At 39.3% G+C, this 15,309-nt stretch overlaps 1 protein-coding gene across 14 annotated transcripts in view; it reads left to right on the top strand.

Moving 5' to 3' along the window:
• ptprfa (protein tyrosine phosphatase receptor type Fa) overlaps positions 1-15,309 on the top strand; it is a 221,680-nt gene that overhangs the window by 111,810 nt on the left and 94,561 nt on the right. For all 14 annotated transcript variants that reach the window (XM_040129782.1, XM_040129780.1, XM_040129779.1 and 11 more), the window contains one exon: positions 5,758-5,951. In XM_040129782.1, the coding sequence (XP_039985716.1) occupies positions 5,758-5,951 (194 nt within the window). The remainder of the gene's footprint in view (positions 1-5,757; positions 5,952-15,309) is intronic.

Raw genomic sequence — 15,309 nt, 5'->3', positions numbered from 1 at the left:
CTCTCAAAGCTGCTGTCTCACAATAAGCAGTAAAAGTAGCGTTAATTTTCTGTAGCAGACTTCTGTCAGACCTCTTTGCTTCCACTTTTACACCATTCATCACATTTCACGGGGATGTGATCTGGACCTGCTTTTTCTGAGACATACGTACATCAAATTAGTGCTCAGTCAACTCCTTGTTGGTCTGAGCCAACGAGCCCATTGAGTGAGCTTGGGTCTTCTGTAGCATGGGGTCTTAAACACATCACTAGTCAGGAATATACGAATCCTAGGTCCTTATGTCCTTAGGTCCATTTTCATGGATATGGACTCCAGCAAGAGGGCTCTTGTGGGCAGAATGAATGAAAATATATCACAGCCAGCTTCTACACAAAATTGTCTGTCCCAAAACTGTTTACTTCACTTACCTGACAAAAAAAAAAGAAGAAAAAAAATGATGCTGTCGGTCCAGCATTGGCCTTTTAATGGTGTACATTTGAAAGATCCTATTTTGTAAAATACCATGGAAACACAAAAAGAACCTTGTGCAGAAGCCTCACAAAATTTTATAAAGTTCAGGTTATGGGAATCCCTAGGTCATGGGTTATTAAGTTCCTGCATTTGAAATGTAAAAGTATGGAACATCTGGAGTCCTGAAAGATGAGATTTCTTCATCTTGTGTGCACTAGTACGGCACTTATGCAGTAGGGTGAATGGTAGCTGTTTTTCATTTTGAGTTTTGAGGAATATATTCAGGTCACAGAAATAACAACAGCCACAACTGTTGTCAAAACTAAAAAAAATTGAAAACTTTAAAACCCCCTCAGGAAGTCAATTAAAAAACCTTATTTTTGAAAGCTGAAATTAGTTTTGTTGTACAGGGAAGTAGAATATACCCATTTCTCAGATTGTCTCTCAAATTGTGTCTTTCCATGACACAAATGAGTATGGCAACTGGAAACAATATCTGCTAACTGATCCAAAGTTGCCACTTTGGGTCAAGAAATGGAGACACGCCTTGAGAAGTGGACCACAAGTCACTGTACAATGGAAGACATTTTTTGTAGCAGCATGGAAGAAGTGCCTTTAAGAATGATGGACATTTAAAATTCAGCCCTAACTCCTCTTCCCTCCCCAAAGCAATCAGGCTGACGATGGTGATGGTGTTGATAATAACAGTAATAATCATTATCATCATTATAGTTACTGTATGTGTGATGTGTGTACTGTACATACACACTCACACATACCACATACCACATACTTGTAACCGCTCAGGATAGTCTGCCTGCCTTTGCACAGCATCTTTTGTCACCCCTGTCTTCACATGTACAAATTGATAGTTCTAAAGTTGTTCACTGTAGTATTTGTCTGTACGTTCTAACAGGCTAATCACCCACTCTGTCTAGTTCATTCATGTTCTCTGTCATGTTGCACCAATATAAATTTTCAAAAAATTAAACCAACCAAAAGAAAAAAAAAAGAAAAGGATAGAAAAGTTGGAAATGTAATCAAAACACATTAAGGTTTATTCAATGACCTGCCAATTTTTTTTTTATTTTATTTTTAGGAAAAACAGCTGCTTACTTCCTCTTACTCAAATGTGATTGAATGTAAAATTGATGCACAACGAGGCTCAGTGAATCATAGCCTTGCTAAATATGTTAACAACAGTTAAACAATTACTTTTACAAATTTGTCAATTATCTTTTTTGTATACGCTCAAGGAGAAAGTAATCAAATCAGATCCTGCCTTTGACTGACTGCTTGAAATACTGTATATACTTAAAATTCCCTACAAGCAGCATGGTGGATTTATTTAATCTGAGGGAGGCAGAAGAAAGATAATGCAGGCAGACACACACAGTGGACACAGACGTACGGAGGAGACAATTAGTGGTCGCAGCAGCATTTGACAGCTGCTGCAGAGAATTCCTAGCACCCACAGACACATGATCTGGCTCCATGCTGTCAATCGGAACGGCCGTACAGGTTTAAACCCAGCATGGACTATGTAAGCCTCACAGAGCATCACAGAGCATCACACATCTCCACACCCACAGTGGTAATTATGTTAATCTTAGCTTCAGTGAAATCTTATAAATTACAGCATGAAAACTCCTGCAGACAATAAGCCCATTATAAAATGGAATTCAGGTAAACAGGTAGATACAAAAGACAAAACACAGAAATCAGTGTTAATCCACAACCGTAGCTGAAATGTAGATGACCCCACATAGTTATGAATCTTATTTTTGAGTTGTGGTTCAAATCCACCGCTGAATCTAAGATAGCTAGCAAACATCTATCCCTCAACTCCCATGAATGGATCACACCCTACTCAAGTGTGCTCACTGTCATTAGCAGTAACTCATGCCATCCTGTCATCCATACAGATCACTCTCCACTCCGAGGGAAATTCTTATAAATGGCTCATTTTAGTGTAGTGTTTACATGTGAAAATTATGTGCAATCATCTCCACTTGGGGTGGTTTTGTAAAGATCTCTGTCCATGTTGAAACATCTAGGGAACCAGCTGAGCTTATTCTTTTCCCCCTTCTTTCAGTCAGCATACTACAATAGTGTGGTAACAAGTAGGTCAGACACACTTGGGGTATTATCCCAGCTGCTTAAACCATTTTGTCCCCACCTGCTCCTCATGGTCAAATCAGCCCAGTTTCACTATGAATGATCATAATTTATGTCCAATGCCAACATTGCCAGTTCGGGTTCGGGTATAGTACACATTTTACATAGTGAAGCAGATAGTAAGGGTGTGTAATTCAAGGTCGGGATTGGGCTTGTAGCATGTCTGACTTTGACGGAGGAGACTGGCACAGAAACAATTGGATCTTTTTAGTCCATAACCACATTTTTTCTCTAACCTTAACCAAGTGTTTCAGTTCTCCAACTCCAACTTTACCTTAACCATAGTTTCATTGCAGTAACCAGATTCTCTCCATAACCTTAATCATGCAATAGTAGTCATGCAGGTATTGTAGAAGGCAAGAATTACGAAGAATGTTGGTGTTGGACATCAAAAAAATGTTGTCATTGAATGTAATTCAGGGTTTTGCAAAATCATCCATTGCTGACGTTTTTGTCTGGTGATAGGGTAGCCCACTATGAATGACGTGTGCGAGAGTAAATTGGTTATCTCTGTAATGAGGCAACTACCAAAGTGGCTACAGCAGCACTGAACTTCAAGAAGTTGCTAATATTTCTTTCTGACTAGTGATCATTTCAATCTATGGCAGCAGACTAACTTCAAAGACGTGCCTATTCTGCTGGAGGATTCTGTTGTCTGTTATATGGTTCTTTTGTTCTTCTTCCAAACTTAACAGACTGTGGCTTTTGTACTTCGCTGTTAACACACAGGTTTATTGATATTTTTCCTCTGAAGCTTGACGCTTGATTCTGGAAGCTTGCTTATACTATATGAGGTTAAATGATTCTAATCAGTCTAAAGTGCATAGTGCTGACAGAGCTTTTCTTTACCTGCCCTGCTGGCTGATACTTGTGTGGTTTTTAACACTCTTCTCTCCATGTCTTAATCTCTCTTCATGCAGTATATTTTAACCATTAACGCTTCCTTTTCTCACCTTGTCTGCCTTGAATTTCCACTAATATTTGCATAGCCTCATCTCCTCAGTTTTATTGAAGTCAAATTTGTATTCATTTATACCTCCCTCTGAAGCTGACCAAGCATTCTAGAGGAGTCTTCATAAGCTTATTTTGATATTCTATAAAGTAGAAAGTGAGAGCTCTGAACCCTGCTCCCAGCATCCTGGGGCTCCATGTGACAAGCTTTGATATGTATAACCTGCAAAGATAACTTACAACCTTCACATTACCCTGTAACTCCTCCATGTCTATAACTGTCTCATTGGGTCAGGCCAATTTTCAAACTCTGATGTCAGTTATCAGATAGAGATAGAGAAAACCACTGGATTGTATCTTTGGATACAAGCCTTCACTCAGCTTTGCATTTGCACAGCAAATCTTCTGCTGGCATGTTGGGTGTTCTAACTGTCAATATGATGTTTAATCCTTCTGAAATAGAATGTCCACATTAAGCTGGTTAAATGTGTGAACGTATTTTTTCTTACTTTTTTTTCTTTTTTGCCCAAACAGCTGATCCTTTTTCAGAACGGTTTCCAGAGTGTATCGATCTTATATTGCTGGTTTAGTGATTTAGAGTGTTTGGGGAAAAGAGAGCTTTTACAACACGATGACGTAAACCTGCCCAATGGGTCAGGGACTTTCTGTCACCTCAAACCTTCTCTGTGATCACTTGTTTTGAATGGCTTTATAAACTGATGTTCCAGCACAGCTGTCGTCATCAACCTGTATTTATGCTGATTTTGTCAGAGAATGTTTCAACCATGAAATTGGTCAACCAGCCTGTCTGTCCCACTCCTCATCAGATGTTTGCTGTGATGTGAAAAAGAGATTTAGCTGTTTTTATGTTCTGGTCTTTAACTGTGGACAGAAGTTTCTATTAAAACGACTTGGAAAAGCTAGTGTGGACGCAAGTGTTTTAAAAGTTAAGGTTTAGTGTATATGTAGTCTTAACGATGTGTATCTGTCATTGACCCTTTCAATTATAAAGTGAATTTGATTATTTTCGATTGTTTCAACGTCAATATTTGAATTACTTTCATCTGTTATGGCATATCTACAGAGATAGCATTTCATCTTATTTTTCAGTTGTCCATATCCCGCTCCTGACGGAACAGATGTGTTCCTATTTTCTATCAATCTAGCTGTCTACACAGCACACATAACAGCTCATGTTGTACTCATGCTATACAGTATGTGCTGTATGTACAACCTATTTTTATAGGTCGGTATTTTTATTCTTCAAGTCTATTTTCTTCTGTTTTACACACAAAACTACAGTGATTGTGTGTTGGGCTCTTAGCCCACCCAAAACACCTGGCATACAACTTAGTGCTGTACCTTAATGCCTCCTGCGTAGGAACAGAGGGAGCACCGGAGCTGCTGCTCTACTAACGTGCTGCTAACGCAATGCCCTCTTTGTGGACACTGTGTTACACTTCATCCCTTACACCTCAGACAACACCTTTAGGGCTTGGATTTGTTCTTTTTTTTTGCTTGTTTTTTTGTTTCTTTGTTTTTTTGGGTTGTTTTTTTTAATCTGTCAGCTGTCATTACCCAATCAAGTAACGATCTGGGTTTGAGTGATCTGGGGTTTTTCACACAGAAACTGGCATATAAACTTTTGGACTGAAATTACAAATATGTAATCATGTAATCGGTATCATAGTTGAGGTAAATTAAACTGACCTGACCATTTTTAGCAAAATGACAATATTTGCAATGTTATTTATCAATCCATTCTAAACTGGAAAAACAACCACCAACCTTGTACTGGGAATTTCCTGGACCCATATCCAGGATTAATCCAGGATTAATCAGGTCAAAATGTACTTGAAATTAAAGGAAACTGTCAAAGGAAAGCTGTGACATACGTTAGTTTTCCCTATAATGCAGAGCTATTCAACTTTCAAACTTCTATAAATCCTGTCAGATACTCAATAAGGAGTCAGATCAGAATCCAATGCAAAACCTTTTTTTTAGGACATCCTTGTCAAAACTTTGTTCAGCAGTATGTACGAAACTGGAATCGAGTTTACCTTTGCAGTGTGAGCTTATGTAAGTTGTAACCAGAAGGTAAACACAGATACCAAAAAAGACACCTTCATCTTTCCCTAAAGACTTTAAGTGGAAGTTGTGTGCTGTGTTGTGCTGCAGTGCCTGGAGCTCCTCCCAGGAAGGTGGAGGTGGACACCCTCAACTCCACTGCCCTCAGGGTGACCTGGAAACCTCCCCTGTCCGTGAAGCAGCATGGCCAGATCAGAGGCTACCAGCTGGTCTACTCCAGGCTAGAGAAAGGGGAGCCTCATGGCCAACCGATGATTATGGACGTTTCCCTCCCTGAAGCCCAGGTACTGTCACACTCTTTCAGTTGAGTTCAGTGACACGTTAAGCAGGTGTTTTTTGTTTATTTATCTTGGTGGGAGCAAGGGCTGACTAAGAGCTGAAGAAGGGGGAGCTTGGTTCAAATCCCCGGAGTCACTGGGAAAAGCTATTACTTGACAAATGCCTATTTGAGTTACTTCTGGTGAATAAGTGTTTTTGTGGCTGACTGATGAAAAACCACACAACCGGGACAAAAACAGGAAGCCAAAAAGTAATCACAATGAACCATGTGAATTTAACATTGCATTATAGAAATGCAGTTGCATAACTTCCACTGTGGACAGGCGGGACATATCCTGTCACTTCACAGTCCAAAATTTGTACATTTCATGCCAGCTATGTGGATGAATGGGTGAATATCCAGCAAAACTCCTTACATACAGCATGTGAGCAAATATGAATTAACCGAGAGTTTCAACTTAACATTTTTTCACTGTCGCATATTTACAAAATACAGAAAAAATTCACTCTCTAATAAACATTAAATGATGAAACTGATGTGAAAATCAGTGGATTCACTGTGACAAGCAGGGATGAGCAGGGATGGTCATTCTGATCCATGGTCATCCATTATTGATGCAGTCTGTGAGTGAAAAGAAAACACTCTTCCTCCTCATCATCATAACATCTTTAACTCACTGCTGTTCTCTTTCTCTCTCGCACACACACTAGGTGGGAAATATGTTGATAGCAGTGTGCTTCTGTTACTGTCCTGTCATGTCTGACTAAAGCATTAAGAACATTAATGTACGAGATACCTGTGTCTGAATGACAAGAAGCATCACTTCACAGATAGATGAAGCCAGCAGTGTAAATATACTCCATGTTGTCCTCTTTTAGTTAATATGCAATATTATCCATCATAAAGTATCACGTCTCAGTAAAACCACATGTTGATTTTAAGTGGGATCAGTGCATTAATAATACAGCTATGTACACCTTAACACCAGTATTGGAGAAAGCATGACTAATTTCATTATAATGTGATATTAGTGACATTGATAGGAATGTATATAAAGTCAGTAAATTCTAGGACTGTCACTTTTTATTCGAAATTCAAACATTCGTTCGAACATGGGGGAAAAAGTTCATATTCGAACTGTAATGACATGTTCAAAATTTACAGTCTATTCTCGCAACAGTTGGAAGTAGTTTACCTTGCGGTCCAGGAGAGGGCGCTCTAAAACTTCACAATCAGCTTGACCTATGGCACGCCCTATTGATCTATCAAGCTAGTAATGTTATGTTGTTTGCGATAAAACTGGAGGACATTAACAAGCGAAGTTGTCCTGAACGGACAATCACGCACCAAAGCATCGGAGAAGCAGTGTGTTGAAGTATTTCGGGTTCCACACTGTAGATGGCAAAGTAACTAACAAAGATCAGGCTTTTTTGTGGACTTTGTACAAAGCCGCTGTCTTACACTCCAACCACAACAAATCTGCGGACTCACCTGCTACCTTGCTGTGAGGCAGCGGAGGTGCCAACCTCATCTGACTCAGCTTCAGCAGGCCCCTTGCCAGAGGCTTGTATAAAATAGCAAGATATATGCAAGGATATGTGGGGAGGGAGGTGCACATTCAAATTTATAAGAACGAATCGCTCGTCCTTCAACCTTCGTTCGAACTTGATTTTTCAAAAAATTAACAGCCGAAGTGACAGCCCTATCAAATAGGCCGTGTAGTTTCAGGTTTTTTTTCATATTTTTTATTTTATTTTACTTTATTTTAGTTATTTATTTTTTATTGTCAACATCTGATTTGTCCCAACAGCACCCCTCCACCCAAACTTCTGAGACAAAATTTAGCTCTTCCAGAAACACTTGAAAACAGGAAGAGTAACATTAAATTGCTGTGGATACAGTGTATCAGTGTAACACAATCTTAAAGAAGAGATAAATATATTAAATAGATTTAAATAAAATCCAAAATAAGCAAAATAATGGTGATTGAGGGCATTAAATATTAATAACATCAAGCTTAGAAATGAACATCACTGTATGTCCATAAAACAAGGGTTTTAATGCACATCAAAATAACCAGATTAAGATGTTTTTAAGATGTTGAATTTGCTTCCAAAAATGTCTTTCCTTGGGATCTGTGCAGCAAGTGCCTCAGAAACCTTATATGTGCAAATTATTTCTTGTCTTCCCCTGAAATAGAAAAGGGATGAAACAGATTAAAATAACTGTGTGTGGTCTGCTATATCCTGATGAGAATGCATTTGTGATTAGATCCAAATGCGGTGGCATTTTTATGATGAGAATGCACATACAATGCCTTGTTATTCCATCAGAAGAATTGCATTTCATGTTTTTATTATATTTTTATTCCAGCCTACAGTGGTGGAAAAACAGCTAAGAATATGAACGTGTGAATAATAGAAAAACCTAGATAATCCTGTTTAGGAATGCAAACGCAAGTGTGTGCATGTATGTTTGTGTCTGAGATAGTTAAGCACTTGACATGTAATGAAAGCAGTTCACCTCCAGCATCATAGATCTGCTTCTGTGAATTGCATTTTTCCACCACATAAAATAAAGGAAAATATCCATAGGGTTGGTCTACATCTACCAAGTAATAAGGATTTTTCTAATCCAGGGTTAATCGGGTCATTTTATACTTGGCATTAAAGGAAACTGTCAAAGGGAAGCTGTGATGTAAGTTGATCTACATTCACCAAAATAATGAAGATTTTCTCTTTCTGTTGACTAGCCGAGTATCTGCTGAGTATCAGCAGCATTAAGCATACACATTAAGTGCATCATAATATTGTAACAGTCATCTGCAATCTCACACACACTAAAGGGCTTCAGAAACACACCCACTTATCAAAGGAGGCTTTACTGGTGAAAAAGATCACCTGATTCACTGCCATGGTGCTTCTAATGACAGGAAACAATGGCTTATAAATGTCAATGAATTGAATTAAGAACATTAAGATGCATACATTTTCTCCATATACAAAGGTTATCTGACTCACGCCTGGAAATCTTCTACAGCTTGGAATAGCATGAAACTCTCGCGGTTAAATCATCAGTACAAAATATAACAGCTGTGTCAGAAAATATCTGGTTCTTTGACAAAAACTTGACAGTAGCCTGTGGACATAAAATTGTTGATGCAGAAATTGACTTCCACTCCCAAGGTGCACTTCAGCAAGAAATATCCAATCACAGAAATCAAATTCTGTTATGTGCATTGCTAACACTCAGTGGTAACTCAAGATAATTTGAACCGAAAACACTATCTGTTGTTTAAGTCAATTAAAATTTCAGTGTTGTGTCAATTTTGGATTAATTCAGCAACTGTGGCAAAGGTTTTTTTGTTTACGACTGCAACATCAAAGCATTGTGAACTCTTTGTCGCTCTGATTCATGCCTCTTCTCTCTGCTCCAGCTGAGGCTAATGGGTGTTGTAGCATATAGATCCGAAATAACAAACAAAGCCTGACCTCTCAGAAACAGAGTTGAAATAATTAAAACTGGTTTCCTTAAAAAAAAAAATCTCTAATTGTAACATTATCCAGGAGCTTAATGCGTTTGTATGTGAATTAACATTGAGGATATTGCTCAAAGATGGATTTTAAATGGGAATGCAGAATTGAGAAAAACCTTTCTGGAACCAGCAGCTCCTTTCATGTCACAACTCCATTCATAGGTTTTTCACCCCTTTGTTTTTCCTTGTATGACCATCATACAAGTATGATCATGTCACATGGGTGTCAGTTTTAAGTAATCACTGATGGCTTACTTGTAAATAGTGTTCATGTAAACACCAGAGTGATAATTCAACTAGGAAACTTCACTTTTTCAGAAAGCTCCAATATATCCAACTTGGCACTTAATAATATGGAATTGCCTGAAAACCAATCATCGACTCCTAATAAAGGTAATTAAATCAAACTTTAAATAATAAGATGTATACTGAACATGTACAGACCAATTCTGCAGTCATACAATTGACTTGAGTTGTCCGATGAGATAAACTCTCCCAAATCGAAACCATGGGAATCTTTCTATGTTAACCATCCACCCTATATGACAGTAAATAAGGGATAATGCCATGAAGTCATTGATCTAGGGCGTGGGGATTGTTTTTTACTTTATATTTTAATGTATATTTTGGTAAATCTGCATGATAAAAAGTAATGCTCCTTTAGCTACTAGCAGCTGTGTTTTGCACTGTAACCATGAATGTACAGAGAACTATCATCAGATTACCTTTGATTCTGAAAAAATATCTAAGCGTGATGATAGAGGGGCAAGATTCGAACTAATACGGAGTGATTTCTTTCTGTGATTTCTAAGTAAAATTTATGGATGTTTTCCCAAATTTGGCTTCAATGTAATGTTAGACCATGGTGGAAAATTGAGGGGAAAAAAAGGATAATCTTTAATCAAGCTCGAATTTTTTTCTTGTATGATACCTTTTATCATGTGCATTTCAATACTTAGGTCAAGTTATGACAACAGACGGATGTCTAAATCAGTGAGATGCTGTTGTAAGCTCCGTGAAGGCTTGTTTGTTGAAAACAAACTGAGCTCAGACTGTAATTTTGAGCTGTATTTGTGTTTCACTTTCTAAGTTCAGCTCACTCAGGGAAGCTCACCTGTCTTTCAAGTGATCAGTGCTAGGTTTGATTCATGTAGAAATTGGACTGGGATGAGTTAACATGAGCAGCCATAAGCAGCCTCGCTTAGAAGAGAAAAATAAGAGCAACGCCTTCAAAATTTCATCCCAGGATATCCAAAAAAGCAGACTGCTTCAACGACAGGAGATGAAATCTTTTTACCAAAGACAAAGACATGGTTAAAGGAGAAAAAACAGTGTCATGGATTAGTAAGTTAGCAGCAGTAAGAGTTAGCATACTGAAGCAGAAGTCAAAGGGTGTTTAACAGCACTCAGTGAAGTGGTGATCAGCTCCTTTCCTCTCAACTTGTTTTGTTCTCCAAAAGGAGTGTTTAAGCTGATTTTCTTTATAAGCAGCATTCCTGTCTTATCTGTGCAAGGCAGGAGGCCTGATAAGGGGCCCACATCTCACAACCCATCGACATCTTCTCTCTCTTAACCCACACACATACACACTTCACTGCTGAGGGGACTTTTCTTTAAGGAACTGTCTTCAAATCTCATTTGTAATAAGTTTAGTCTTTACCCCTGGAATAAGTGATGGTGATGAGAGTCAGCACACAGTCTATGAAGTGACCCCACAGACAAAGTTCTCTGCACAACACACACATAGAGACACCACTCCCTCTGACCCATCCACTAACTGAGCTGGCTACATCTGGACAAGTTGAACTTTGTACCAGTTTATGTGTTTTGTTTTTTTTCTTTTACCTTCTATGAGCTCAGTCCACTCCAGTGGATTGTTTTGCTTTAGAATAGATTATCAAGTGCCTTGATCCTTTTGCTCAAGGTTATGTTGATGAAATACATCGTGTTCTCTGTGGATTTAAAAGATCTTACTATAAATCCATATTTTAAGACTGGACTCAAATGTAAATATAATTTGATATCAAGCACTTCAGAGATTTTGTTTTGTGTTTCCCAAGCTATCTGACCATTGGACATGCATTTCTGATTGAGCATACGTTCCCTTAACAGCATGGAGCAGAGAGTTTCTGGGTTATACTTTGTGACAGGCTTTTTGTATTGACATCACACATTCTCTGTGATGAATGGATTCAGCCTCTGGTGTCCTGATGAGTTATTTCAGAAGGAGGCTCAGATCTCTGTGCCAGCAGAACCAATTGTAACCTGTTGTGTCCAGCCATGTTTACAGCCCATGTGTCCTTGTCAGGGTGACAGACACCAGCCCTCAGCTCCACTGATGAGCTTCTGGAGTCCACCACCAGTTTCTGAGCTTCAGTGTGATGTCACTAAGACTAAAAAACAGTATTTCTGAAAGTCACTGAGCTGGGTTGTGAGTGTTGAGCTGTGTGTTGTCTCCAGTGAAGCTGCCTGAAAATCCATCAGTTGTTTCACTGAGTCTTGGCTTGCCAACAGTCAGTACAGATTAGTGCTTTTTTGCCACAAAAAGCCCTTGATGACAAAATAAATTCTGTCATGCCAAATTATGGGAGCATACAGGCGGGAAGCAAAGCTTTAATTGGCTGCTCATTGCCAATCTTGGCTTTCTGATGCTGCCGCTTTTTGCTTTAAACTTGACTCCTTCTATCTCTATTGCTTTTCTGCTGGCAAGCCTGCGGGTTTTAAGATCCCAGTGAGGCGTATTGGATGGCTGAAGAATGCTCGAAGGAGCCTCTTATCTCCCTTAGCAATGATGGCTGTGAAGCGTGAGCATTGCCTGATCTGATAAGGTATGGCAACCTCTCTGTGGCTCATCTCTGTTTGTTGTAGCCCAGTAAAAACATTCCCAGCCCTAGGCAGAGCACTGAGGGAAATGCCAGAGACAATGTCTCCATTGTCTGTCTTTTGTGGTCACATAAAGTAACAGCACCAGAGCATTTAACCAGAGCCTTAATGTGTCATCATGACTTACACTCGCAATCACTTTACTAGGAACACCATACCAATATTGGGTAGTGCCTCCCTATGCTCTCAAAACAGCCTCAGTTCTTGGTGGTTTGGATTCCACAAGATGTTTGAAACATTCCTTTGAGTTTCTGGTCCATATTGACAACTCATTGTCATGTTGATGAAACCAGTTTGAGATGACTTTTGCTTTGTGACATGGAGCATTATCATGCTGGAAGTAGCCATTAGAAGATGGTAAACTGTGGCCATAAAGGGAAGCACATGGTCCGGGACAATACTCAGACAGGCTGTGGCAGTCAGACCGTGATTGATTGGTATTAAGGGGGCCAAAGTGTGCCATGAAAACATTGCCCACACCATTACAGCATCACCAGCCTAGACTGTTGACACAAGGCAGGTTGGGTCCATGGATTCATGCTGTCGAGCCAAATTCTGACACTACCATCTTCGTGCCCCAGCAGAAATCCGGATTCTTCAACCTAGGCTATATTTTTCCAGTCTTCAACTGTCCAGTTTTGGTGAGCCTATGTCCACTGCAGCCTCAGATTTCTATTCTTAGCTGACAGGAATGTAACCTGACGTGGTCTTTCGCTATTGTAGCCCATCCACCTAAAGGGATGGACGTGTTGTGCATTCTAAGATGCTTCTCTGCTCACCACAGTTGTAAAGAGTGGTGATCTGAGCTACTGTAGCCTTTCTGTCAGCTCCAACCAGTCTGGCCATTCTCCTCTGACTTTTTTCATCAACAAGGTGTTGCATCCAGCGAACTGCTCGAACTGCCAGTCCCGCTGGATGTTTTTGTTTGTTTGTTTTTCTCACCATTCTGAGCAAACTTAAGAGACTGTTGTGGGTGAAAATCCCTGGAGATCAGCAGTTTCAGAAACACTCAAACCACCCTGTCTGGCACCAACAATCATGCCACAGTCACAGTCACTGAGATCACATTTTTCCCCCATTCTGATTTTTGATGTGAACATTAACTGAAGCTCCTTACCTGAATCTGCAGGATGTTATGCATTGCACTGCTGCCACATCATTAGTTGATTGGATAATTGCATGAATAAGCAGTTGTACAGGTGTTACTAAACTTGTCGGTGAGTGCAGATCTGGAATTTGACCATTTTAATAGATTTTCAATCAAATGAGTAGACAGTGTCAGTATCAAAGCCTGGTAATATCTAGTTGTTTAAAAATACTCTGAAGGTAAAGACTGAGTTACTGGATAGTCTGCTCCTTATTCAACCAACATGTTTTGGTGTAGGTCCTTCATCAGGGTGTAATATCAGGTAAAAGCCAGGTCTATATATTCACAACAAGATGGCTGAATCATTCAATGAGAATTGATCCAGTTAACCCAGAAATTTCAAAACAAAACAACAAGTCCTGCAACTTGAACATAGGTTGTCCACCCCTACCCTCGAATACAGCCCACAGCAACATACCAGCTGGAGGGGCAGTGGACCTTCGCTATCATGGTAACAATAATGGACACACGGTTAAGGTTGTGGTACGGTCATGGTTCGGTTAGGTTTATGCCAAAAAACTACCTCCAGGCTTAGTGAAAGATTGTGGTTTGGGTTAAAATAATTATTTCATTAAGGTTAGACGAAGTTCATCACCATGGTCACATTAAGAAACACAGGGTTAAGGTTGTGGAAAAGTCATTGATTAAAAAACATTGATTATTAATTTCACACAGGAAACAAACAGCAGTCTCCTGTGTGAAATTCCTGTTTTGTCGACCGATCCATCGCCCCCAACCTCCTTCTAGTAATGGACTTTGTCACTCTAGACAATAAAATGTAAGTATGAGTTGTAACAAGCTGTTTGCACAGACCACCTATGGGCTAATTTTTCACAGGACATTCTCAAACAAGTAAAAAACAACATGCTACCGAAACAGCAAATTGCATTGTCAGTCATTGCACCCCCACAAAATACTATATGTGAATACAGTATAGTTTGGTTCATTTGGGGCAAACCAAGGGTCTGGTCTGGTTTGTTTGTACTTACTTTTTTACAAACAAACCAAGAACTGTAGGCATGAAGTAATATGGACTGACAGGTAGCTGACCTTTTTGGACAGTTTGGGCACAACATAGACCCATGTGTGAAATCAAATTCCAGGGACAAGTTATGCAGAACTGTACAGTGCCTTATGTGTACATTTACATTCTCTGGTGTCACAAAAAGTTCACAAAGAAATAACTGATTATTAGCATTAATGGTATTATTGGACTGAAAACAACACATTATGAATAATGAAAGACACGTTGAGGAAGAATGAAAAAGAGGCATCTTAATGTACTACCAAAGTACACAAAGTAGGATACAAGCACAACACACCACAGTTTTAGCTACTTGACTCTGATGTATAAGGGAAAATCCCCACATATACTGACACACACACATATTACCATGGTTACCAAATTATATGCATAGATATACCCATCAGTTTTACAGATTGCTTATTATAAGATCAGTTCAACAACAGTTCACAGTCAGCAGATGGATTTAATAGTTTAGCTAAAATCACATACGTATATGCGTACATAAAACTCTGTGGTTGGTCCATTTTCCTTTCAGACCACTCATAAACCTTACCAGAGTCTTCTTGGAAGTGGGCCAAGACCCTCCTTTATAAGCGCTCTTGGTGCAGTTATTTATTCCACACCAGAGTTCAATCGACAGCTTTTGACACCAGCCTAAAGGAAACATATGGTGCTGGTGCTGGGCAGGTACTATACAGAGGATTTACCAGAAAGGCATGGAAAACAGCTGCCTGCTACTGCTGGAAATTAAATTGAGACCGTTGTATGCA

Source organism: Xiphias gladius, chromosome 6 (genome assembly GCF_016859285.1).
Source record: "Xiphias gladius isolate SHS-SW01 ecotype Sanya breed wild chromosome 6, ASM1685928v1, whole genome shotgun sequence".
NCBI lineage: Eukaryota > Metazoa > Chordata > Actinopteri > Istiophoriformes > Xiphiidae > Xiphias > Xiphias gladius.
Note: the sequence above shows the minus strand (reverse complement) of the source record. Positions and strands in the feature narration are given on the sequence as shown.